We start from the raw sequence: 27,857 nt of genomic DNA, 5'->3' as shown, positions 1-27,857 counted from the left end.
TTTGATTAAGTTCCTTCTGCATATATGTTTGGTAAAGTGTAACATTGTGATTTGTCTCATGACAGCAAGGGCTGGTGGATTTGTTTATAGGTATTTTGCAGTTTCCTAGGCAACTAGTGCAGGGCAGTGGCGTATCTATACCTACCCTGGTGCCCAGTGAGGCTTGTTGGGTTACTGTTTTATAGTCTCTGTTAATACATGTCTCACTTTGTTCAGTCCCTGATCTCCTGTTGTGCTGGTCCTTTCCTAGATTCTTCTTATTCAAAAGGATGTTAAATTTCTTAATTTGCCGCTCCTTGCTCTTCCTATGTTGTGCACCCTGTGCTACCTGTGTAAAGTCCATCACTCTCTTGAGGATTTCTTCTGGGACAATGCTTGATAACTTCTTCTGCAAAAATTCTATTCTGTTCTTCAAATTGTCTATTCTTAAGTTGTTTTCCTGATCCTTTCACTAAGCATCTGGGTCAGGTTTCTTCTCCAAATCTTCTCTGCTCTGTGTCCTTTTACTGGTGGTTTAATCTGTAGGCTCTTGGGAATAATCTTGCTCTGCCTGCATCTTAGATTAAAACGGAGATGGTTCCTGTGGTCTGCTAATTTCCTGGCTGTGTTTTCGAGTTCCCGAACCAGATCCACGGTTTTCTGCCCAAAATTCTTCAAAATAAGACGGTGTAGTCCCTCATTCGTCCAGGAGTGTTCTATCGTAGAAAAGGTTTCAGTCGTAGTCATCTGGACACTGTTTTCAGAATCAAGACGTTTCGGCTCCCATCCGGAAGTCATTCTCAATTGTTTTATATTCTGCTGTATCCCACTGCTCTACATGGGCTGGGAGCCATGAAGTCATTATTGCTATGACACACCATATTATAGCTCCGATTGTTGAATATTTCAATGCAGCTTTTCCTATCCTAATTACAGGATGTTGGTGTTTCTTGTCCACGGGCTCTGGTCTGGTCTCGCTGGGTATTGGTAGAGTTTCCCTTCGGGGGATCAATAAAGTATTTCTGATTCTGGTACCGGGTCAAGGTCCTCCATCCTTCCCTCTCTAGCCCTAAGGACAAGAACACCTCCGATTTAGACTATTTCGGATTTCTTACTGGCTTGGAACTTCAGGAGACAGCTTTTGCAAGCATTGCCCGCTTTACCCTCAGGTTCTACTGCTTGTGGCCTGTAATAATAATGTTCAATTTCTCTAGCCACACCCAGGCCTGATTACTGCCACACCTGTTCTCAATCAAGAAATCACTTAAATAGGACCTGCCTGACAAAGTGAAGTAGACCAAAAGATCTTCATAAGCTAGACATCATGCCAAGATCCAAAGAATTTCAGGAACAGATGAGAAAGAAAGTAATTGAGATCTATCAGTCTGGAAAAGGTTATAAAGCCATTTCTAAAGCTTTGGAACTCCAGCGAACCACACTGAGAGCCATTATCCACAAATGGCAAAAATGGCCTGCATGGCAGAGTTCCAAGACGAAAACCACTGCTGAGCAAAAAAAAACATTAAGGCATATCTCATTTTTGCCAGAAAACATCTTGATGATCCCCAAGACTTTTGGGAAAATACTCTGTGGACTGATGAGCCAAAAGTTTAACTTTTTCGAAGGTGTGTGTCCCATTACATCTGGTGTAAAAGTAACACCGCATTTCAGAAAAAGAACATCATACAGTAAAATATTAAAATATGGTGGTGGTAGTGTGATGGTCTGGGGCTGTTTTGCTGCTTCAGGACCTGGAAGACTTGCTGTGATAAATGGAACCATGAATTCTGCTGTCTACCAAAAACTCCTGAAGGAGAATGTCCGGCCATCTGTTCGTGACTTCAAGCTGAAGTGAAGTTGGGTTCTGCTGCAGGACAATGATCCAAAACACACCAGCAAGTCCACCTCTGAATTGCTGAAGAAGAACAAAATGAAGACTTTGGAGTGGCCTAGTCAAAGTCCTGACCTGAATCCTATTGAGATGCTGTGGCATGACCTTAAAAAGGCAGTTCATGCTTGAAAACCCTCAAATGTGGCTGAATTACAACAATTCTGCAAAGATGAGTGGGCCAAAATTCCTCTACAGCACTGTAAAAGACTCATTGCAAGTTATCACAAACGCTTGATTGCAGTTGTTGCTGCTAAGGGTGGCCCAACCAGTTATTTAGTTTAGGGGACAATCACTATTTCACACAGGGCCATGTAGGTTTGGATTTTGTTTTCCCTTAATAATAACAATCTTCATTTAAAAACTGCATTTTGTGTTTACTTGTGTTATCTTTGACTAATTTGTTTGATGATCTGAAACATTTAAGTGTGACAAACATGAAAAAAAATAAGAAATCAGGAAGGGGGCAAATACTTGGTCACACAACTGAATCTGCAGGGCATTTTGGGAAGGTGACCTTGTTCTGGGTCCCTGTCTGTTCTCTTCTTGCCTACTTGTTTTTTTTTCTGAGCTTGATTTTGCTGTCTTGGATTTTAGCTCACCTAATAAGGCGGCCTGGACAGATTTTGTTCTCTTGGACCAGCCCCTTGTTCATTGTCTCTGTAGGCTCGTGGGTCTGGTCATTCAGCTCTGGGCTTCCATGGTCAACACTGTAGGGGTTAAAATAGCCACCTTTGCAGCTAGTTGACTTCCTCCTGTGATGGCTTTGCAGATTCTCTCTAACATTGTGGTTTTATTGGCTGGGTTAACTCGGCTTTGGACTTGAGCAAAGTCCAGTGTCAGGCTATCCCTGGTGTTTGTCTGACCTGAGTACTTAAGGGGCTTGGCAGAATACATTTGCATCCTCCCAGCTAAGCACATATTGGTCCTGGATCATGGAGCTTGGATCTGCACCGGAGGGAATGTTTAAAGGGTGCCCCGTGGTGATAGCCGCAGTTAGAATGGCGAAAGGAGCTGCACTTGGGAAGTACATTACTTTTCTTGTACCTATTAGGGGAATTTTCGTTGGATCACAAAGACTGACTTGGCTTTGTTTTTGGGCATCGGGCTATCGCTCTGGGGATTGGAGGGTTAAAGGTCACTCTTTTGGTGGGGGTTTGATTAGGTACAGAGGGCCTGCTTGTCCTGGGCCCCCTCCTGGGTGCACAGCCTTGCGTGGACTCTGGTGAGGGCGATAAGTGCTGAGCCCTGCTTTTCTTTGAAGGGGTTTGACCCATTGGTACTTGTGGGCCCGGGATCTCTTCCTGTTGAAGGGGCAATTCAGATTATTCCTCATCTCCTTCATAATCTTGAGGATCAGGACGCTAAGCAGTTCCTCCTGTATGGTCATCATCTCATCGGTTGGGTCTGGGTCAGCAGATGCTCCAGCTGTCGTGGTGTGCTTTGATGCTGTGTCATCAGAATCATTGCCATCACAGGGATCTAAACTTCAGTGGTGATTTGGTGATGCCTGGTGGTAGGTTGCTGCTAGGGCGATTGTGTTCCTTTTGGAGCTCTTGCATCACCTATTAAGGGGGAGGAAGGTGGTGCTGCTGGCTGACTGCAATACTCGTTGAACCCTTGGGAGACGGCCCGAGCTTTGGTCGGGTATTAGCAGATCCAGGTCCACTGGGACCCTGGTACTTTCATCCTCACTCCATCCAGGAGGGCCATCATGCTTGTAAGAACTTGGTGGCCATAGGTTCTGCAGCCGAACAGGACCATTGTTAGGCATGCTGTTGTCTTCATTTGTTTGTGACGATGTATGAACGTCTTCAGAGTATTTCTGTAGCATCTCAGGAGCATTGTGATCGAATCAGAGCCTGGGGGGATGTCTGAGCATCGGATGATGGATTGGTTTATAATAACAGCATATCCAGGGATTTATAAGTGAGCTTTGGTCACCCTACATTATCCTAATGGGATTCTATTCAGCCATTCTCCTTGTAATATGGCTTTACATTCTCAAGTACATTTAGGCGCCACTGCTCTGGCTTTTGCCTGTGCCATCCCAGCTCCGTTGCTGAGGTCTTCATTAGCCAGATTCACCAGTGTTCCTCCTTTTAAGGTGGGTTTGTAAGGTGGGTTTGTGCTGGCTGAGTGTGACGTTGTGTATCACAATGTTCCATTGTCCTATTCGGTATGGACCACAGCGGCTCCCTGTGGAGTGGCCGCGTGTGGCTAGCGGAGCTGTTACGGCGTGTGGTTCTTCAGGGGCACGTGAAAGGCACGGATACAATCTCCTCTCAGCTCCATCTCCTTGTGATGGGGCCCAGTTGGCTTGGCATTGAGGGGTTTGGTTTTGAAAGATTTCCTCCTCTTGGAGATCATAAAGCGGATTAAGAATCTCATACACTGGGTCTTCAAACATGGTGGTGGCTATGCTGTGCTCCTCTTCGCTGTCTGAGCCATTAGCCATGACTACCTTATCTCTTGGGCTAGTTGCTTTAAGCCCCATCTGTCCTTTGGATATGCTAGTTTCCTTAAGCTCTATCCAGTCTTAGCCTGCCGCACCCTTTTCTTATCCCTCTCTTCCTTGACTGATTTTCTACATACGCAGTTAAACATTATGTTAGAACCTGCTTAAGAAATCTGAGTTGACTGGTGATAACCAGCTTGGTTGTATGAAGTTTTTCAGGCCCAAAATGTCCTAGTAAATGTTCAGAGACAAGCTGGATAGCAACTGAATGTACATGCTGCAGTTTGTAGGAGAATCAGGTGGTACCTCAGATAGCCTGAGAGAGGCTGCCTGAGGGAGACTTTAGACTGGGTTCAAAAGCTTCGCCTGGTTTAATGAGGCAGCATCGAGCCTCTTCTAACCCTATCACTTTAACAGGAACGCCAATTCAATTCAAAACCAAATCCTCGGTTCTAATATTAGCAACAAATCAAATATAATTCAAGACCCTGAGCAACAAATCATATAATTGAATTACAACTGTTCATTCAGGTAGTGGGACTGAGAGTATTCAATTTTAGCATTTAGCTGTTCAATTAGTTACTAATATGTTCAGCTTATCAAAAAGAGCACCCTACCTTTTAGATGTGAAGCTGTCGCAGTCGGCATTCAGTGAAGAGTCCTACACCCTTCTTCTTCTTCTTTTCCTTTCGGCTGTTCCCTTTCAGGGGTCGCCACAGCGAATCATGTGCCTCCATCTAACCCTGTCCTCTGCATCCTCTTCACTCACACCAATTAACTTCATGTCCTCTCTCACTACATCCATAAATCTCCTCTTTGGTCTTCCTCTAGACCTCCTGCCTGGCAGCTCCAACCTCAGCATCCTTCTACCAATATATTCACAGTCTCTCCCTGAACATGTCCAAATCACCTCAATCTGGCCTCTCTGACTTTATCTCCGAAACATCTAACATGAACTGTCCCTCTGATGTACTCATTCCTGATCCTGTCCATCCTTGTCACTCCCAAAGAGAACCTCAACATCTTAAGCTCTGCTACCTCCAGCTCTGCCTCTTGTCTTTTCTTCAGTGCCACTGTCTCTAAACTGTACAGCATCGCTGGTCTCACCACCGTCTTGAACACCTTTCCTTTCATTCTTGCTGATACTCTTTAATCACACAACACACCAGACACTTTTCTCCACCTGTTCCAACCTGCTTGCACTCGCCTCTTCACCTCTTTTCCACAGTCTCCGTTGCTCTGAACCGTTGACCCTAAGTACTTAAAGTCCTGCACCTTCTTCACCTCTGCTCCCTGTAACCTCACCGTTCCACCTGGGTCCCTCTCATTGACACACATGTATTCTTACTGCGGCTAAGCTTCATTCCTGTGTTTTCCAGAGCAGACCTCCATCTCTCTAGATTTTCCTCTACTTGCTCCCTGCTCTCACTACAAATCAGAATGTCATCCGCAAACATCATAGTCCATGGAGATTCCTGTCTAAGCTCATCTGTCAGCCTGTCCATCACCAGAGCAAACAAGAAGGTGCTCAGAGCCGATCCTTGATGCAGGCCCACATCCACCTTGAACTCCTCTGTCACACCTACAGCACACCTCACCACGGTCTTACAGCTCTCATACATGTCCTGCACCACTCTAACATACTTCTCTGCCACTCCAGACTTCCTCAAATAATACCAAAGCTCCTCTTTCGGCACCCTGTCATACGCTTTCTCTAAATCTACGAAGACACAATGCAACTCCCCATGACCTTCTCTGTACTTCTCCATCAGCATCCTCAAAGCAAATACTGCATCTGTTGTACTCTTTCTAGGCATGAAACCATATTGCTACTCACAAATGCTCACCTCTGCCCTTAGCCTAGCTTCCACTACTCTTTCCCACAATTTCATTGTATGGCTCATCAGCTTAATTCCTCTGTAGTTGCCACAGCTCTGCACATCTCCCTTGTTCTTAAAAATTGGCACTAGTACACTTCTCCTCCATTCCTCGGGCATCCTCTCACTCTCCAAGATTTTGTTAAACAAACTAGTCAGAAACTCTACTGCCACCTCTACTAGACACTTCCATACCTCCACAGGTATGTCATCAGGACCAACTGTCTTTCCACTCTTCATCCTCTTCAACGTCCTCGTCACTTCACTCTTGCTAATCTTTGCTACTTCCTGCTCTACACCAGTCACCTCTTCTACTCTTCGTTCCCTTTCATTTTCCTTATTCATCAACTCTTCAAAGTATCAAGTCAATACATTTCCATCCTTATCTTTAATCACCCTAACCTGCTGCACATCCTTCCCATCTCTATCTCTTTGTCTGGCCAACCTGTACAAATCCACCTCTCCCTCTTTAGTGTCCAACCTAGCGTACAAGTCCTCATATGCTCTTTGTTTGGCCTTTGCCACCTCTACCTTCACCTTACGCTGCATCTCCCTGTACTCCTGTCTACTCTCTTCAGTCCTCTCAGTGTCCCACTTCTTCTTAGCTAACCTCTTTCTCTGTATACACTCCTGAACTTCCTTGTTCCACCACCAAGTCTCCTTGTCCTTTCCTCTTTCCAGATGACACACTGAGTACCCTCCTACCTGTCTCCCTGATCACATTAGCTGTAGTGGTCCAGTCATCTGGGAGCACTTCCTGACCACCCAGAGTCTGTCTCAGCTCCTCCCTGAAAACTACACAACATTCTTCCTTTTTCAGCTTCCACCACTTCGTCCTCTGCTCTGCCTTTGTCCTCTTCATCTTCCTCACCACCAGAGTCATTTTACACACTACCATCCTGTGTTGTCTGGCTACACTCTCCCCTACCACTATTTTACAGTCACTGGTCTCTTTCAGATTACAACATCTACACAAGATGTAGTCCACCTGAGTGCTTCTACCTCCACTCTTATATGTCACCCTATGTTCCTGCCTCTTCTGGAAGAAAGTGTTCACTACAGCCATTTCCATCCTCTTTGCAAAGTCTACCACCATCTTTCCTTCTGCGTTCCTGTCCTGAAGACCAAACCTGCCCATCACATTCTCATCACCTCTGTTCCCTTGACCTACATGCCCATTGAAATCTGCACCAATCACCACTCTCTCACCTCTGGGGATGCTCTGCATTACTTCATCTAACTCACTCCAGAATTTCTCCTTCTCTTCTAACTCGCATCCTACCTGTGGAGCATAACCACTCACAACATTGAACATCACCCCTTCAATTTCCAGCTTCAGACTCATCAACCTGTCTGATACTCTTTTCACCTCTAGAACATTCCTCACAAACTCCTCTTTCAGGATAACTCCTAATCTGTTTCTCTTCCTATCTGACCCATGGTAGAACAACTTGAACCCTGCTCCTAAGCTTCTAGCCTTGCTACCTTTCCACCTGGTCTCCTGGACACACAGTATGTCCACCTTCCTTCTCTGCATCATGTCAATCAACTCTCTAGCCTTCCCTGTCATAGTCCCAACATTCAAAGTCCCTGCTATCAGTCCTACATTCTTAGCTTTCCTCTTCTCTCTCTGCCTACGAACACACCTTCCTCCTCTCCTTCTTCGTCTTTGACCCGCTGTAGTCCAATTTCCACCGGTACCCTGTAGGGTCAACAGCACCGGTGGCGGTCGTTGTTAACCTGGGCCCCGACCGATCTGGTATGGAAGTCATTGTCACGATTCGCATTTTTAATTTGGCATGTGTTTTACATCGGATTCCCTTCCTGACACAACCCTCTGCATTTATCCAGACTTGGGACTGACACAAGAAGACACTGGCTTGTGCCCCCTTGCGGTTGCATTAGTGAAGAGTCCTACACCAGGAACTATAATTTGATTGTAGAGTATACAATCTTGTTTTTTATTTAAAGCTTAACAAATCTTATATGGATGATCAAAATCTTCTATGTAAAAAAGCAAAAGGCTTCTAATAATGCTGTTAACTGGTAACAAAAATTTCCCTCTCTACCTCTTACAAGAATAGTCATCCAAGAAAGATCCAACAAAGAAAACCAAAAAAAAAAAAAAAAACCTGCCCAAGATGCATAAAGCAAAAATGGGGCCAAAAACTTTTAATCCAGTTGGATCCATTTCTGTGGAATATCCTATATTCTCACTAGGGCTGCAGCATACAACTATTTTCATTAGGTACCAGTACAAGGTAAAAGGTAATTTTATTTATCATTTTACAACACAGCGAGTTTATAAACAAACAAATAACAGATTAAAAGAAAAATGTAGCGAAGTTTGAAGGAGCTTCAGGCTGCTACATCTACATGATTACAACAGCCATTGCGATAGGTAACACGGAAGTCATTATCAATAATAATAATCGATAAACCCAAAGAAATTCAGCTGACTATCATGTATGACAAAGAGCAACATATCCTCACATTTAAGAAGCTATACACAGCAAATATTTGACATGTTTTCTTAAAAAATGATTAAAACGATGATTCAATCATCAAAATAGAAAAAAAAAGATTTTTTTGTTGATCGACTTTTTGATTAATTGACCGATTGTTGCAGCTCTAATTCTTACCTCTCTACCCTCCTCTCTCTCTTCGCCTCCCTTTCAGTGTGACCCGCCTATTGAGGTCCATGACCTTTTCCAGGACATACAGGATGGACACATCCTCATGGCCCTGCTCGAGGAGCTCTCTGGCTGCAAACTGGTCAGACTCTCACACTTTGTTTTTTAGTGCCAGATAATTTCACATGTGTAACTGTAGTGTTGTGTATAATAATCATATTGGCAGCTCCTGTGGCAGTCCTGGTAGTAAGAGTAGTTGCGTCGGTTAGTGGTTTTTATACTATTCAGTAATACATTTCTCATTCTGAATGATCTTCCAGCTTCATGGGTTCAAGAAGTCCTCCCATCGTATTTTCAGACTCAACAACATCGCCAAGGTCCTGTCTTTCCTGGAGGAGAGAAACGTGAGTACCACAACAGTTACCATGATGACATGTCTACCTACTGCTTATTGATTGTCTGAACTGTTAACACATACATGTGTCCTCAGGTAAAGCTGGTCAGCATCGATGCAGCTGATGTTGCTGATGGAAACTCCTCCATCATCCTGGGACTCATCTGGAACATCATCCTTTTCTTCCAGGTAATCTCATTTTCTTCCACCTCTTCATTCACTCTCATCTGTACTTTGAATTCCCATCTCACCTCCTTTCCTCTCCTTCTCTTTTCACTCAAAATGCGGACCAGTGTAAGAATAAAGTATCTACTTCACAGCCTGTGGACTTTCCATTCACAAAAGCCCATGAAAGTGCAGATTGCTGGGTAGTTTATGTAATCCACACTGCGGTTCAATGCTTTGGACAGACACCATGAGGAAACAATTATCTCTGCAGTTCACACAGACTGTGCTCTCATTCACTCCCTGGTCTGAGCTGGGATGCATGGTAATCAGCATTGGGCAGTAACGCCTTAATAGTAATGTGTTACAGTAATATAATTACTTTCCCCAGTAATGAATAGTGTAATGAATTCCTAATAAAATTTCAGAAATATTACAGTTACCCCCCCCCCCAAAAAAAAAACTTGTTTCAACCTTACTTTTGTGGTAACAAAAGATTTGAAATCCAGCAATCCAATCACATCCCCAGATTCATTTTCATAATTGTGACGAAGATGGAAACGCTTACATTCAGCAGCAGGAAATATTCCCATTACACATTACACTGATTTTGTTGGGAGGAAAGATGACAAGACCATTGTTGTCAAATGTAAATTGTGTCCAAGTAGTTGTACTAGACTCTTTCCACTGCGAAAAACACCTCAAACCTCCTGAAACACCTACTACGACAGCACAACAACGTAAAGCTCATGGAATTTCACCCCACCAACGATGGGCCCTCTGTGGCTGCGGAGGATGGCTGTAGCCCTACAATGGCTAAACAACCAAAACTGGATTTGAATCGTGAATAGCAGGCTACACGCAACAAAGAACTAATAAAGCTGGATAAAATGTGGTGGATGAAATGTTGCCTATCTCCACTATTGACTCTCCATCTTTCAGACTGATCCATGGGAAAATACCAAGCAACAGAAGACTCCTAGGCAATTAAAAAAAAAACCCTGCTAGTTTGAAGCCTTAGCTGCGCTTACCAGCGATTACCCTGACATTCACAGAGAGGCGCACATGTGAAGTCTGAATTTTGAGGAGAAAGGACTCAATTACCAATTTTGTGGGGTGTAACGTAAGGAATACTAAAGAATTACTGTTGGCAGGGAGTAATAAGTAAAGAAATAATGTAACTTTTGAAAAGAGTAATGAGCAATAAATAAAAAATTCTGAATAACAAGCCCATCACGGAGGGTAATAATGAGCAAGACACCTGCATGTATATTCTGTTCCATACTAGTATCCAACAGTAAACTGACCCTTACTAAAGGGGTGGTCAGACCACAAAGTGACATTTGCTCGTCCATGTCGAAAGCTTGGTGAAGTAGTGACTACTCGCAGGGCTAGTGGTGAACTGCTGTAGCTGCCGTGCTAACCGTTAACACGCTAGCTGGCCCGTCTGGGCTAATGCTAATCAGTCACAATAGCTACAGCAGCTCCTCTCTATTTTCTCTCTACTATTCTTTTTTTTTCCCCAGGCATTTTGTTCACCATTTTACAGTAGCATTTCGTACAATATAAAGTTATTGAAGAGGGAAGGTAAAGCTCTCCGACCAAACATGTGGAAACTACTTGTTGCTCTCATAAATTTGACAGACAATCAGAATCAGAATCAGAAATACTTTATTGATTCCTGAGGGGAAACTCTTTCGTTACAGCTGCTCACTATCACGTCAATGCACACAGGAATAGAAGTACTAATAGAATAGAAATAATAATAAAATAATTCTGCAACGAGATAATTATTTCTAGTAAGAAATAAGAGATGTGCAAATCAAAATATAATACAGCTAAGATAAATTAAGTACAAAAGTGAATATAAAGTATGAAAGCTAAAATAAGTGTAAAAGAGACAAAAGCTGTGCAGCAGAGAGAGTTATCCTGACTTTTAGCCCCTTGTATGGTCCAAGCTCCAAAAAACCTGGATTATCCATTTTCCATAATGCTACCAATGTTGTTTGACCCTACCTGCCAAGTAAATGCCTGCGTGTTTCAAACCCAACGTCTGTCGCAAACCAAATGGGGAAAAAGCTGTAGTTTCTCACAAAATCTTTGTCTTAACAAGCTAGGTTATTCATTCTTAACAGATTAAAGTCTGACGTCTTAACATGTTAGAATCATGTTCATAATTTTTACTGTGTTACCATGACAATAATGACTGATGCTTCCATGCCATTGGCAGGCACTGCTAGGCCCTCCCTCTTTGAATGTAGGGGCTGAGTCTTGCCTACGCTCTAGTTGTATGTATTCATATGGCTCTTGCATCTATTCAGGTTTCTGATTACGTTGAGTTACCTGTCCTTCATGTGGCTATAGTTTAGCTGTAATGTTTTTCTGTGGACAGTCCAAGCCAGATTAACTACTACAGGCTGATAAATCTGCTAACCCCTTTAATATATTCACTTTTTTCCCTGTCTTTCATGTTTTTGCTTGATCTTTAACATTCTATTGTCTGTATTCAAATATTAGTTTGAATAGAGAGAGAAGCATTACAGTGAGTGGAGGCATAAAAATACAAGAAAAAAAAGAGTTGTTGTCTCCAAGTGTTCGACCCTAAAAAAATCTGCAAATGTACTTTTAACATCTTAAAATGCCAGATTTTAATCTGTTAAGACTCAATCACTTGATGTGTAAAGATATAAAGATCTTGCGTGATAACACACATGAGAAATTCCGTCATTTTGGCCAACTAGCTTATGATAGCCAGTTTTGTTAAGCAGGCTTTTCAGTCATAAATTTGTAGTCTTCAAGTCTGACACCATCAAGGGTTATTTTCTCAGACTTTAGAAAAGTTCCTCTGGAGCCACAGAATACATTACATAACTGAGTTCCCCTTTAATTCCATCTCTAAGGTCTAACAACATATTCAGCACTAGACAGATCCTCTGAGTGTTTTAAGGGCATTGGTTTGTAATAAATCCCATTACTGACTGGGCCTTTTACCTGTTTGTTGTCTTTTCACAGAATGTTTAGCTAGAACAGATTCTACTTTATACCTGGGATAGTTTCTGTCCAAAGTTGGCATTACACTCTGATGAAAGTAACCCACTAGGCAGTTTTTTGGGTTGCTGATAACTTTTAATTATTAATATTCATCAAATTGTATATTCAAGTTTCAGCATAAAATACGGGTAAATAATCTGCTGGAGAGATGAATTTGATACGCAACAGCTAAATTGCCGGTAAAACAGTCGACTAAAGGGGAACATAACTCTCCTTCCAGATTAAGGAGCTGACTGGGAACATCAGGAGCCATTTCCCCTCCTCCTCCAGTCTGTCATCCATCCCCACCAGCTCAGACTCTGACACGTCCTACTGCAGCACGCCGTCAGATGAGAGACAGTCGGCATCTACGGCCATGCGAGAACACAGCAAGGCCATCAAGAAACTGCTGCAGTGGGTACAGAAGCGATCACGCAAGTGAGTCTGGTCTGCCATTTTCAATAAAGATTGTAAAATGAAATCATAGAAGTCGTTTTCAGACTTCAGACAGAATTTTACAATTTCTTAGTATTCTGTTGTTTGTTTGTTTTTTGGTGAATATACAGTACATAACAATAGATGGCATGCTGGTGTGTACTTTTAGTCTGCCTCTTGTACAGTAGTTTGTTTGGTGGTGTTTCTTGACTGACCCTGACCATTGAATATATCCTGTCATAGGTATGGTGTGGCAGTGCAGGACTTTGGGAAGAGCTGGACAAGTGGTCTGGCCTTCCTGGCTGTCATTAAGTCCATTGACCCCAGCCTGGTGGACATGAGGAAGGCACTGCTGAGGAACGCCAGGGAGAATCTGGAGGACGCCTTCAGGATAGCCCACTACAGCCTGGGTATCCCACGCCTACTGGAGCCTGAGGGTAAAGAGCACCACAGCAAAATAAAAAAAATCACAGAAGAAAACAAAACATTCTTTGATCAATCATCTGATCCACTTCCTCAATACATATGCAGCTGTTGTTGCTGCGCAACTTGTTTGTAACTCTACCTGCGAACCCCGATCCCACCGCATGTATTACAAAATCCAGTCAGTTCATCTTACAAGTTACAATGGCACAATTTTTAAGAACATGAGTTTACTCAGCTCTTTTACAAGGAAAAGAAAAGCAGGCGAGGTAGGTAAAAAAATAAATAAAATAGGCAGCAGAATTATAAGCATAGTTAAGAAAATGACTAGACATTAGGTTGTGACTCATTTAATTCCCTTTGCTAGCAAGTCATATGTAAAAAAAACTTTGCTGGATATTCATACTGTTAGCAGTTGGTATTGACAAAAGTTAAAAATTTAGGGAGACTGATGATAAATGTAGTTTCCAGATTTACCTATTACCTTGCAATGTGAAGGAAAAACATAAGCGAAACCCATTTTTATATAGGTTTTTTTGACATGACACATCGGCTCAACAATATAAAAAGGCAAAACAAGAGTTGCATTTCATTTTTTCTCTGTGTATTTAATGTTTTTATTCAGACATGAGACCTACATGTAAAATTGCCGGCATTGTTAAGTAATAGAGTGCACGTCATAACTATTAGGAGGAAGCCTAATTTACATGGGAGTCTTTATGTAAAATGCTATCGTGGTAATTGTTCTTTATCTGCCCAGATGTGACTATTAACAGACCAGATGAGCAATCCATCATAACATATGTGTCACAGTTCCTAGAGCACTTCCCTGGCATAGAGGAGGTAAGAATCCCTTCTTACAGTGCATGGATGATGTGTGTCGGACATCAGATTTTGACAAAACACTCATTTCTGAATGTGAGCACTGATATATTTCTGCCAACTTATTTGTTTTTCTCTCAGCCGGAGGAGCCCTGCCAGCTGATTGAACGAAGCGTTTCTATGTGCCGACTCAACTTCCGTGACAGTGACTCCGACAACATAAGGAATGCCGCTCACAGAAGCAGAGTGAGGGAGAGGTCCTACATGTTCCAGAGGGACTGTGCCCAACCCCCACCGAAAATCTTAATTTCCTCTGTATCAGAGGACAGGAGCGCCATGTCACCCCCCTTCAGGCGTGCTGCAGCTCGCTCGTGGTCCAGTGAAGACTTCTTAGCAGATTCCCCCCATATGGAAGACATCCCCAGCAGTGTGGTTGAAGAGCCCAAGGAACCTGCCAGTGAGGTCTTAACCAACTCAACCTCTAACTCCCCACGACTGTCTTACACTCACTCGCCCACTGGTTCATCAGTGCCGGAGTCTGTAAACACTGAGTCAGTAATTGCTGACTCTGCAATCAGCTCACCAGACTCCTGGCTGGAGAGCGAATTTGGGGTGATGCCAGAGACGTTTTGTGAGAGCCGAAGTGACAGTTCTTTGTGTGACAGTGGAACAACCTGGGATGTGTACCATGCCACCCCTGTGGAGGTCACTACTCTTGATGAAGGATTTGTTCCGTCCATAGAGGATAGAGCACCTGATGAGCAGTTGACTGAGTTGTATATCAAAGGGATTTACTCACTGAGCTCATTGGAGAACACACAGGAGAGAATACAAGGGAATTCTGAGAAAAAGGAAGCAGAAGTAGTGAAAGAGAAAGAGGCAGAGAAGAACCACAACCAGGACATGGCACTAGAACAGGTACCTGTTCATAGCAAAACTGGTATTTCAAAAGAAGTAGACTCTAAACAGATGGATAGAAGTCTGCTTCAAAAAGGCGAAGTCCCCCAAGAGCAAGAACCTTCTTTTGAGCTGTGTGATGCAGAAATACTGACCAACTCTGGTGTAGAAGATTTCCTTGAAACTGATAAAACTAACCAGTCCCAACTCAGCTCCAACACTGAACTACCACACTCTGATCATTTTGAAGAACTCGTGAAGCAAACCAGTGTTGAAGAGAGTTCTAAGAGAGAACAGAAATGTTTAAAGAAAGCTGTGAACTTCATTGCGGATGCACAGGATCATGAAGGACAAATTAATGGTCGAACTGAAAGTCAGAATGAGGGAAATAACTCTGACAAGGTTGAAGTGGAAACTGAATGTCAGAAAACAGATTCTTCTTCAGAGGAGACAAGAGGGGAGTCAAGAAAGGAGATAGGGATTTTAAAAGAAAGGGATGAAGGGGTTGTAGAAACACAAGACGAAGAAAGTGAAGGAGCTCTAAGAGACTACCTAGATCCTCAAGAAAGCTTTAGCTCAGAAACTTGTGATGCTTTAGCAATAACACATCCAACCAACCAAGATGGCGCTTCAAAAACAAGTCTAGACCCAAGCATGAGCATAAATATTCCTCTGATCTCTATTTCCAGTGAGCCACAAGAGCAGGAAAAAGAGGGAACATGTGACCCAGAAACACAAGATCATGCTGGGGATGATGAGGTACATCAGGCAGAGGCAACTGGAAGTAAAGGAACTGACACAGATGTCAACAGCCCTCAAAATCCAGATGAATTGAGTTGTGACTCCAATGACAATGATGACAAAAACCCTGTTGAGATTCCTTCCTGCCTGGTATCAGAAAATGTTAAACCAACAGCTTCAGAACAAATAAGGGACATAGAAATTGGGCATTTGGATGATGCATATGAACATGACATTATCAGATCATCACATGCACATATATGTGGGCCAGACACAATAGTTACCATGGAAATAAGTGAAACCACACAGGAATGTGAGTCTCCTCACCACGACTCTCAGACAGGTAACACTGAGAAGGACTTTATAGCTCAGACTTCTTCTACAGATGCTAAATCTCAACATGTGAATACTGAGCAGGAAATAGATTCAACTGATCAACCTGATGGACACCAGGACAAACTGGGTGACACCTCTTCTAACAATGGGACAGCTACCACACAGCAAATCACACTGGATCCAGTCAACTTGAAACCAAATTGTATGACAGGGATTTCGTGTTGTGAACCAGGTAGTGTGTCCAGAGACATAGACTTGTTTTATACAGACTTTGATCAAAATTCTCCCACAGACGATGTAGTTGGTGACCCTATCGAACCCATGGATCTGTTCTACCCTGACAAAGAGGAGCCTTTGTTTACAGAGCCCCCTGATAGTGAAATGCAGAGTTGGCCTTCTGTTTTGAGTGTGTCTGCTCTCCAGCCAGCGCCAGCTTCAGTGACTGTGCCAGATGGTCAACCACTCAACCTGCTGGGTAAAGACCTCAGGAATGGAGTGGATTCAATGCAAGAGAATGACAAGGTAAATGTGAGTTTATTCAGCAGTACAATCAGACCATTTCAGTTTCAAATGAGCTTGTGCTTTTAAACAATATAAAGTATTTCAGTTTATTTTCACTGTAGTTATTGGCCATTTCAAGGTGAGTCTTTATTGGCCACACTAGTGTCGTGGCTGTAGGACTGGAAATGTCAGTTGGTCATTCGGATGGTCCACCACTTTGGTCCAGACTAAAATATCTTTAAAATATTAGACGGAGTGCCATTTTTTCGTACATATATTAATGGTCCTCAAAGAATAAATCCTAATGACTTTTTTTCTAGTTCCACTATGAAGTTGACATTTTTGGTTTTGAGTGAATATTTCCATTAAATTTGGTACAGATATTTATGTTCCCCACAGGATGAATTGTAATAATTTTGGTTATCCCCTGACTTTTCTTTTCATAGCGCCATCATCAAGTCAAAACATCAGTTTCCCAATACTTTGGTTTATGACCAAATACGTGCAAAACTAATGACATTCCCATCAGTCTCAGCTAAGACTTGGGGCTCTGTACTCATCTGTACTTTGTGTTCAGTGCTAATTAGCAAATGTTTGCATGTGAACACACTAAACTTAGAAGGTGAGTATGGTAAACCATACATGTTAAACATGAACATGTGAACCTATTTCAGTGTAGTGTTACCTCAGGAAAAAAGAAACTGCCATTATTATTATTTCCATTTTCGATTGATGTACTGATTTTTTTTTCATCATGTAATATATAATTATTATTTTTTTAAATACTGAAAAATGCCTATTACAAGTTGTCATGAGCCAATGATGACATATTCAAGTAGCTTATTTTGTCTAAACAAAAATCCAAACCCCAAATTAATTCTCTAAGGACATGCCTATTCTAACCGTTGCGCAGTTATTTTTAAACTAGTATTTTAAACAGATTTTTCAAATTATTGAAATTTGTTTAGTTAAATCAACCCAAGTCAGTCTCCTGGGTAACTTTGCTGTATTTTTTCTTTCAGTGTAAAACAAGTGACCTCTTAAATCAGAACCAGAAATACTTTATTGATCCCCGGGGGTGAAACTCTTTTGCTACAGCAGCTCACTATCACATCAGTGCACACAGGAATAGAAGTACTAAGCAAAAAAAATATATAATACACTATAATACAGGTCAGAAAATAAATTAAGTACCAAGTGAGTATAAGTATAAAATAAAATAAGTGTGAAGTACAAAGTGGGTTTACCGGTTGATGATAATAATACGGTATAAAGTAATAGTGCATGAACTGCCAAGTTAAGTGTAGCTTATTAAGATTATAATGAGACGGAGGATATTGCACAGCAGTAATAGAGGTATGAATAAATATCAATATCAATAAATAGGGAATTTTAAACTGAAAAGAGTATATTGCACAGGAGTTTTAACACAGAATATTGCACAAATATGTCAAGTACTGCCTTCAGTCTTCCTGTGTGTGTGTATGTGTTTGTCTAATGGTCTAACTGCTCAAACAGGAACATGAAGCAATGTGACATTTCACACTTCCACAATATCTCACCTAACAACTACATGATCTGCTGACATTCATCATCCACTGTCACACTATTCTGTTCCACTGATACTCCTTGAAAGCTTGAGGCCAGTCAGTGTGATGTACTCATGCAAATATTCACTGTTATTATGAATCATTTATTGGAAAAACTGGATATTCCGAGTTAAACCAACAGTGAATTCTACCTGAAAACTTTAACTACCAGTACTTGCAAGATATGATGAGAATTCAGAGCAACAGGGACAATTATATAAACTCCTGTTTGAGCTATTTGAGTCCAATGTTTTTGTGTGCATGTTTTACAAGTTTAAAATCCAATCATTTTCAAAAAATAAAGGTTCACAGTCATTAAAGATGTCACACAAATAGAATGTGGTAAAAATGTAACTTATTATTAATTTGGACATATGAATTGTAAAAATATCCTTAAATGAGGATTTTGTTGCAATAAGATTAAATATAGAGATGATAAACAATAATAGCAAATTATCTCCTAGTCTTAATTGTACAGTTTGTCTACTGAGCTGAACAGCTGAAAATGTGCATTAGAACAAACTTAGCTACACTTTCATACATCAGCTTTTTGCAGTTATCAAGATTGTATGTATTTTTTACCTAATATGAGTCCTCAGTATGCTTCAAACAATGTTTGTACAATATGTCGTCCGACCATGTCTCAGTGCACAGTGCACACCTTTGGACAGTCTTTCCTTGAAGGCATTCATGGTATTGCAAACGGTTGTCCACATGAAAATTGACAGAAGTAGCTTGAAAGACAAGTTTAAATCCTGCCTACCTTCATGCCTCCATACACCTGACCAGTCACTGCATAAAGTGGGTTATGATTAACTTTCATGGTAATCTGCTCATTAAAATTGTGTTTTTCTTTTTAAACACATGGATGTTTTGGCCTGAAGGTAGTGCTGGAGAAAAGGTTCATTAGGATTCATCCTCTGGGGACCATGAATATCCAATGTAAATGTGTTTTAAAGGTACACTGTTGTGGACTTCAGACAATTTGACCAGTATGACCTGCACACCATCGCCATACATACGCAACCCTGCAAGTGGGACAAAAACATGTAAAGATGCACTGGACTTTGACTCCATCTTTCCCTCCTATAAGCTGCTAAAAGATTTCTCTTTTTGTTCTCACTCTTATTAGGTGATCACTAAGACCAACCAGGAGACTGACAAAGCATCTGAATTTAAGGAACACTGTTTGTTGCCCGGGGAGAAGAAAGGAGGAACCTGGGGTGGTAATATTCCAGCAGATGGCAGCGATCTCAGTGAGGCTGAGCAACAGAGCGTAGGCTCTGCCAGGGAAAACACAGAGCCTATGAGGTAGGCTTTCTATTCTTAGTCAGCTCCTTGGTACACTGAGAAACATATTGGACCCAGGGGGTCGAACCACTGTTATGGCAATGGATGGGACTGCTCTGAGCTGGCCTTTTTGTTTGCTCAGATATTTCCTTAAATGTACTGAACAAAGTTATCTATGTAGGCTGGTGATGGGAATGAAGACAGGCCTTATGAGGGTTGAGAGACTGTGGCATGAAGAATGGAGATGAAGGTTACATACATTAAAGGTCCAGTCTGGAGGATTTAGTGGCATCTAGCGTTGAAATTGCAGTTTGCAACCGTTTGAATACCGCTCGCCTCACCCTCCCGTTCCAAGCGTGTAGGAGAAACTACAGTGACTGCGAAACTCGCGGAAAAGGCGAAAGGTCCTATCTAGAGTTTGGTTTGTCCGTTCTGGGCTACTGTAGAAACATGCCAGTGCAACATGCCGACCTGCATGGATGGGGACCCGCTCCCTCTGTAGATATAAACGGCTTATTCTAAGGTAATGAAAACATACATATGAGTATTATATTCCATTTCTGCCAACAGCTCCTCCTAAATGTTACACACAGGACCTTTAATGTGGTTAAATTAATTAATAAAAGAGTGCTTGATTCTGTTCATGTTCAGCAGTGGAATTAAAGTTATAATCCTTCAGACTTTCATATATCAAACCCCATTTTTGATACTATTTATGATCAACATTTTTTTTCAGTAATAGCCATTCAGTGTATTTACATTCTATAATTGCCTCTTTATATAGAAGTTTTAATTGTTACTGGCAGAGTCTTTTTCCATGGAGTAAAATTGTGTACCTACAGAGGAAATGATGCATACATGAGGGCGCAGACCTTTCACGTAATGTGAAAGACAAAATTTGATCAGTATTTTTTCATACTTTATTGTCATTAATCTTCTCATGTCATTGATGGGTTCATAACACACAATTGATTGTATTTCTTACATTTCGTGGTGTGACAGTGTAAACTCTCAAAATTAAAATATTTTTAACAAAATAAAACAAGAAAAGTAAAAAAGGTTTTAAAAAAGTTTGTCCTTACTGCAGAGAAGCCCAGTAAGCATTTAGATTAATACATCATCTGTGTACTTATACACATATATTCTTATGCATGCATACAAGCTCATATGAACATACATATTGACATGTAGATACATATATACACATCCATACATATACCTATACATTAATTTCATCCATTACTTCCATTTCAATATACAGTAAAGTCTTCACACCCTGTTTCACCCAGCAACATTGCTTTGAATTTTCTCCATGCTTTTAATTTGCTCCACTAGTTCTTTAACTTCTCTTTACTTAGGCTTACCTTCTGCCTTAAATGTCTTGTAGTTACTTTTAAAGCAGGTAGTCAATATTCTAAGTAATAGTCTAAGTGGTCCCATAGAGATTTCATTAATGCATTCCATTTCCCATTTAACACCAAACAAATATGATTGTAAAACTTCACACCAAAATGTATGGGTGAATTAGCATAGGTTTTCCACATTCCCTCCAACTCTTTGATGATGCAGATGGATCCTGTCAAAAGATAAATAAATAAAATACTATAACATGTAACCTCAAGGCATATTCTCTTCACAAGTGTGATGCAGTTGTTTTGTGTGTCCCAATACAAATGTCCTATTAAATAGTATACATTTCCAGTTCTTTCTTCCATTTTTGCTTTGCATTCCTTTTTATAGCAGTCTTTCTGAATTCTCTTTATTTTAGAAATTTGCTCATTGACATTTACGGAATCATAAACCCATATCTCAATAATACCAGGTTGGACGACATTGTTGACTGTCCTCTTTAGTCTTCTTCCTTAAAACAATGTCATGTGATGAATCCTCTCAGCCCACAGGTTGTATGCTGTAAACATATACACCTGCTGCTCTTTTTCTGTGTATTTCTGATAGCTGCTCAAAGCGTGTTTGCTGCCCGCAGCGGTTGCTACACGTCATTTCAAACAAGACTCTAGGACCTGTATTATTAGTACACACTTGCCAATACCACCAGCAACCTTAGGTGTTGCCAACTCAACTAGGAATTAAATCTTAAAGCTGCAGTAATCAATATTTTTATATGAGCAATGGATCATGTGACTGTGTAATGTAAAAGGAGTCTCTTGTAGTGACAAATCCACAGAGAATTATTACCAATTCTGCAATTCTCATCAGCTCTACTGAGCTTTTTAGCCTCTTGTAGCTTATTGTTTTGGTGTTAAAGCCTGCAACTTTACTGTTTTGGTTCAGTGTCAGCACTCTCATCAACCTCGTTTCCAGCAGCAGGCAGCTGTTCTCAGTGAAAAAGCTCTGATAAACCCGCTGTACACTACCTGCTCAGCACCAAACAGCAGACAAAGTTAGATACTAGCTGGTGAACATAGAGGAGCATTTATCAGCTGAAGAGTCAAATATTTTTCTCAGGAGTTGGTGGAAACCAAACCAGAGCTAAAAGGATAGTGAATATTAGACTTACATTCATCATGTGCCAGACACACAACTCCAAATGAATGCTAATGTTTGTCTGTGTCTGCTGAATGTGTTAGCCATTTGAATTTTATATGGCCACAATATGTCGAACATGTGTGACTTTGAGTAGTCAGAAAGACTACAAAGGCGCTATATAAGTACAGTCCATTTACCATTTACTTTCAGCTTATTGTGGAGTTCTGTGGCCAAAACAATAGATTAATGCAGTTGTAAATATTAAACTTTACACAGGAAGAAGGAGCTCTTTACACCCGGAGTTACGAGTTGTAGTAAAGGGGCAGGGACTAAAGTCACTGAAACAGACTTTTGTACATTTGTTTTGGAAAAGTAGCTTTTTAGTTTTGGTTTCATTCTCTTATTATTTGGAGGAGATCCAAAGATCTCAATGTATTCTCTTGTTGAGAACTAAACTAATGGGTTTTGTCTAATGGGTTTTCAGGAGAGACACTAAAAGTTCCAGCAAACAAGATGAAAGCCAGATCTCTCCAGTTCTCCGTCGCAGAAAGGTTGCTTGCTTCACTGAGTCCATGGTTGGTTTGACATTCCATTTCCTTCTCTATGGACATATTACTATCCTTGGATGAATATTCTCTCTGATACTGTATACTGAGAGTTTTTGCCATGTATTTTTTTCCCACTCACAGGACAATCAGACAGCCGTGACTGCAGCCACCAGAAAAGCTGACAACAGTGACTCTGATTTTTGGTAAGAACTTTTCCCTTCTTGCTTTAGTTATGTGTACTACATAGGGCTTTCACAACTACATATTTTTACTAGTCGCTAGGATTTGCAAACTAGCGGTCGACTTGTAATCATCTTCATGTCAGAATACTAGTCTCGTGAACAGATACTGAACGTACCTTACAAACAGCACTAAAGCAGGATTTATACTTGACACAAAGGGTTAACAGGAGTCCCGCTGTAGATAGCGGTGTCGGCTCTGATTTACAGAACCACCACAACACTAAATGGATGTATCATATGTGATCAGACTCATTCTTTAATTATATTCCCCACAATAACTGTGTTTGCACTGTTTCACTATTCACTGTTTGTGATATGAGTGATGGTTAGTTGGTATGGAATGGGTGGATAAAAATGATTTCAACTGTTCATTAACGAGTGACTCAAGTATTTTTGCAAGACAAGATAGTTTTGAGATTGGACGATAATTGTTTACTTCGGAATTGCTACCACCGTTATGACGGTGTAGTCCCTCATTCGTCCAGGAGTGTTCCATCGTAGAAAAGGTTTCAGTCCTAGTCATCTGGACACTGTTTTCAGAATCAAGACGTTTCGGCTCCCATCCGGAAGTCATTCTCAATTGTGAAAATGGTCTGAGTTCTCTGAGTTCTCATACCACCTTTATGGAGAGGAAGAACATAGGCAGTCTTCCAAACTGTAGAAATTATGTCAGAGGTAATGCTAAGATTGAAAATATGAGTTATGTATTCAGAAACAAGCTTTGCTGAGAATTTCAGAGCAAATGGTTCCAGTTTGTCATCACCCGTTGCTTTTCGTACATCAGTGTTGCATAATGCATCAGCTACCATGATCCCATCACTATCTGTCTCACTTTTTCTCTCTGGATTTCTGGATTAGGTTGTTATAGCTTGTAAATATGTAAATCGTTTGTTTAAGCTTCTCTCTCACTCTTTCTCTCTGCACCTCTGGGTTAAGATGTTCCTACAGGTTGTAAATGTGTAAATACTTACGTAAATATTTAAATAGTTCATTTGATCTCCCTCCTCTTTTTTGTAGTGGGTTTGTGATTATTTGGCCTAAAATTTCTCCATCTACCTTTTTATATGCCTTAAGCTAAGGTGATTTCTCCCTCACTCTACGAAGCTTTATGCAAAAGAATGTGCGATGATGTCATCGACATGCAAATGAGCGTATGACATCATCTGGAGACTTTTACCGACTTTTTGAGTTAGCGATAGCTACTTTCATTGGAAAAGAGTTGGCAACACTGTCCCTCTTTCTATACAGTCTGTGATGTAGCCACAGAAGGTACGGCGTAACCCTTTACTGCGGAAGCATAAATCTAGATGAAGCGGCTGTGAGCAGAGCCCAGGATGCAGACACGCTGTCCTCTGTTTGTATGTCCACAGGACAGGTCAGGAGGAGGCGGTGTTGCTCATCTTCAGTAAATTATATTTCAAGCTTTAAGTTTGCCCAAACTGTACAAGACTTCTAACTTGCATCGAACCACTTCACATGTGTGTGGATTCTTCTTTTGCTTTTATTTGCTCACAAGCCAAAACCGTCCTTAACTACAGAGTGCTAGCAGAGGGTTTTTTCCCCAGAAAAGTTCATTGTAGTTCCATTCCTGTTGTTTTCTGACCTGCTCTCCTTCATCATGCTGTGTTAGAGATGTAATCACAATCCACTTCATCCATGCTAGTCAAACGGTTTTCCTGACAAGAAGTGTTCATTAGCTAACCTCACTAGCATTGTCACCACTTCCTGTGGTTGATTCACAACAAAGACCTAATATTGCCTTCATATTAAAACACATTTACTATGAAATACATGCAGAACATTTAGTATCAACACTAGCCACACATTATCTTTAGCTTACCACAGTGAAGGAAAGAAAGGTCAAGTCAAATTCACATATTTATGAACTTTTCGAGTTGATGGGGACTGACCCGATGCACCATCAAACAAGTGATCAGCTTGCAGTGGATTGTGGGACACTGAGGGCTGCAAGCAAAGGCTGTTTGTGTCCTCCAAATTTGGACAGCAGAGGGTATTTCTGGGTGTCATTTCTAAAATAAAATAACTTTGAATTTCAGCACTAACTAAGTCATATCAACTCGATAGACTGTAGAGGACCTGGCCCCTAAACTGGGACACAGCGCATGAGAAAACCCAAAATAAATGTATGATGAATATTTAACTTTGGAAAAAAACGTGAGAACTGATTCATACTTAAAGTGTTATTTTCTTCCTGTCCTCTATGACTAATGGCTAAAACCTGGTAGCTTCAGTGCTGCTTGCAATCATAATCTTTTTATTTTTTGTGTCTCTGCAGACCTTATCCTGACCTCTCTTCTCTTTTTCTCCCTGGTGTGTGTGTGTGTGTGTGTGTGTGTGTGTGTGTGTGTGTGTGTGTGTGTGTGTGTGTGTGTGTGTGGAGTGAGAGCTGGGAGCTATATCTGTTGCTGCTGCTGTGGCTGCTTCTCTACTGTTTCTGGCTGCTGCCACAGATGGACCTGAAGACACTACCCAGCCTGCTGCTGAACCTCAACCACTGAATACACACTTACATACACATATACACACATACATAGTCACGGGAAAAAAGAGGATTTTGTCAAATATATAAACTTTAATGCACCATCACTAAAACAAATATATACACACACACACACACATACAGCTCAACTGCCACTCTTCTTTAATTTTCATTACACTGACGGTACTCCAAACCAAGTGAAAGCATTTAAAAGATGTGTAATTTAAACTAGTAGAGCTTTTTTGGGCAGTTTTGCTTTTTAGCTTTCGATGTGGCTTGAATTAATCTGTATGACGATGTATGAGGGCCATTGCTGGGGAAAATGAAGTCTGAGATTTTGAGAAAAACAGTAATAATAAAGATAATAATGCTATAAAAAGTAGTCCGAATTTTGACAAAAAACTCATAATGTTATGAGAATGAAACTGTAATTTTACAAGATAAAACGTCATAATGTTACAACATGAAGTTGTGATTTTACAAGGAAAAGCCATAATATTAAAAAAAAAAAGTTCAAAATTTACATGGACAGATAACTTTTTCTCAAAATTACAACTTCCTTCCTTCTAACATTTCTCAAAATATTCCAATTTTATTCTCAGAATCTTTTAACAGTGGCCCTGATATTTCGTTACAGTTCTGCTTGTGTTTTAAAGACACTGTGGAAGTTTGTGGTTTCTGCTGTGCAAAGCCGACAGAGCTGACCTTCTAAGACTATATGACTGTACAGCACACTCTGATTTGTAGACAGAGATATATACTTTGGATGTATGGATGCACTGTTGCCTATCTGAATAGCCATTTAATCCAGATGAAGATGTTAAAAAAAGCTGCTTCCGGCTATATATTATATATATATATCTATATATAGATATATATAGATATATATAGATAGATATATAGATATATATGAATGATAAAGCCAGGCTTTTTGAGCTTATATACCTGTACTATTGTAAAGAGAACTTATCAGTCTGAATGAAGCGGTATTTTGGATCTGTTGCACTGTTGAAAAAGATTAGACTGCCAAAGATGGTGTTAGAAGTGCTAATGCAGAAAGCAAACAACTCACCACAAGCCCAATAATGGAAATCTTGTTTTTAACACATAGAAAGTCTAGTATAAGTCTTGTGCTAAAGTGTCACCCAGCTCTATATTGTATAATAGTTGAAGCAGAATATGTATTTGTAATATTTTTTGGCTCATAAGATGTATGAATGGATTTTTTAAAAGTTTTATGACAAAGAAATGTTTTATGTGATTGAGCTTGTCCAAGCCTGTCAATGAAAAGAGAATGCTTTACAATTAAATACCTTTCTACATGTTATTTTTGAACAATGTCTGTAATGAAGCACTATGACAAAGTGAACATTCTTCATTTGATCATTCTTCCACACCAGCCAACCAGTAGGTGAAGTCTCTGTTTACTGAATATAAATACAGCTCCTGCATCCCACTGACTGAGGGGCAGCAAAAAAGCCATCCATTCCAGTTCAGTACAAACTGGGTCATCCCTATAGCACAGTGCATCATAATCTCAAGTGTGTGTGTGGATGTGTTTTTCTACTTTTATCCTCTTGAGAAGTAGAGCTATGTCCCACTTCCATACTATTTACTAACTGCATACAGTATAGACTGTATACTAATGCTGTCAGTGCATTGTTTTACTAGTTACTATACAAGAAGTCAATGCACTTTACCTTTTTGTACTAACTGGAAATTATGCGATATGTGCACTAAGGGACGTCAGTCAAACTTTGGAATACCACTGTCAATTACACTTCAAAAAGAGAAAGCAAAAATGTTTTAGATTTATCCTGCTGATTCGGGGGATTGAACCGACGACCTCCCAGCCACAAGCTAACTTCATTTTTGACCTTGGAAAAAGGCAATCCCACTTCAAGGTCCAATTTCTAGCTGTTTCCGGAGCATTTCCAGTACATATTTCCGAATGAATTATTACCACAAACCAACTGTCACACAGTGAAAATGGGGCTTCCAAAGCATTCCCCATCTTTCCCTGACTTTAACAGACTTTAACAGAGTTCTTTGAGTTGCCTAACCAGAACCATAAAAAACATTAATCACGCTTAAGTTGCCACAAGCAGATATAGTCAGTGGTGGAAGTACTCTTTAAGTAAAAGTACCAATACAACAATGTAACTGTACTCCATTACAAGTAAAAGTCCTTCATTCAAAATCCTACTTAAGTACACGAGTATAATCTGCAAAATGTACCTAAAGTATCTAAAATAAAAGTTCATTTTTGGCAGTGACATGGCCCCTGTGAGTGATTATATTTTGTGACCTTATTAGATTGTGACTTATGCATCAATGCACATGTAGCATTTTATTGTTGAAGCGGGTCCAGACAGTTTTAACTAAATTATATACAGTTAGCTAGTTTCGTCCAGTGATTCCCAACCTAGAAGTTCAGCCCCTCCAAAGAGTCACAAGATAAACCTGAGGGGTCATGAGATGATTGATGGGGTAGAAAAGAAGAAAAAAACAAAGTTCTGATACACAAATCTGTATTATTATCTTTTTTACATTTCCCTTATTTTTCCTTTTTGTAAAATATTGAATAATTTTTAAGTTTTTGGGCCTCAAAAAGTAATTTGA

The 27,857-nt window shown here is 40.6% G+C and overlaps 1 protein-coding gene across 2 annotated transcripts in view; it reads left to right on the top strand.

The window, feature by feature from the left end:
- The window catches only part of clmna (calmin a), a 68,578-nt gene extending 41,067 nt beyond the window's left edge, over positions 1–27,511 (top strand). Inside the window, exons 3-13 of one of the 2 annotated variants that reach the window (XM_044166319.1) lie at positions 8,882–8,977; positions 9,156–9,239; positions 9,326–9,418; positions 12,666–12,862; positions 13,103–13,296; positions 14,043–14,125; positions 14,246–16,600; positions 19,301–19,479; positions 22,430–22,520; positions 22,635–22,696; positions 25,134–27,511. In XM_044166319.1, the coding sequence (XP_044022254.1) occupies positions 8,882–8,977; positions 9,156–9,239; positions 9,326–9,418; positions 12,666–12,862; positions 13,103–13,296; positions 14,043–14,125; positions 14,246–16,600; positions 19,301–19,479; positions 22,430–22,520; positions 22,635–22,696; positions 25,134–25,254 (3,555 nt within the window). In that variant the 3' untranslated portion in view covers positions 25,255–27,511. The remainder of the gene's footprint in view (positions 1–8,881; positions 8,978–9,155; positions 9,240–9,325; positions 9,419–12,665; positions 12,863–13,102; positions 13,297–14,042; positions 14,126–14,245; positions 16,601–19,300; positions 19,480–22,429; positions 22,521–22,634; positions 22,697–25,133) is intronic. The other variant, XM_044166321.1, reaches the window with a different exon arrangement.
- The last annotated feature ends 346 nt before the right edge of the window (positions 27,512–27,857 follow it).

The sequence above is a fragment of the Siniperca chuatsi genome, linkage group LG15 (genome assembly GCF_020085105.1).
Source record: "Siniperca chuatsi isolate FFG_IHB_CAS linkage group LG15, ASM2008510v1, whole genome shotgun sequence".
In the NCBI taxonomy this organism is placed as follows: Eukaryota; Metazoa; Chordata; class Actinopteri; order Centrarchiformes; family Sinipercidae; genus Siniperca; species Siniperca chuatsi.
The sequence above is the reverse complement of the archived record's forward strand: the minus strand, read 5'-3'. Positions and strand labels throughout refer to the sequence as shown.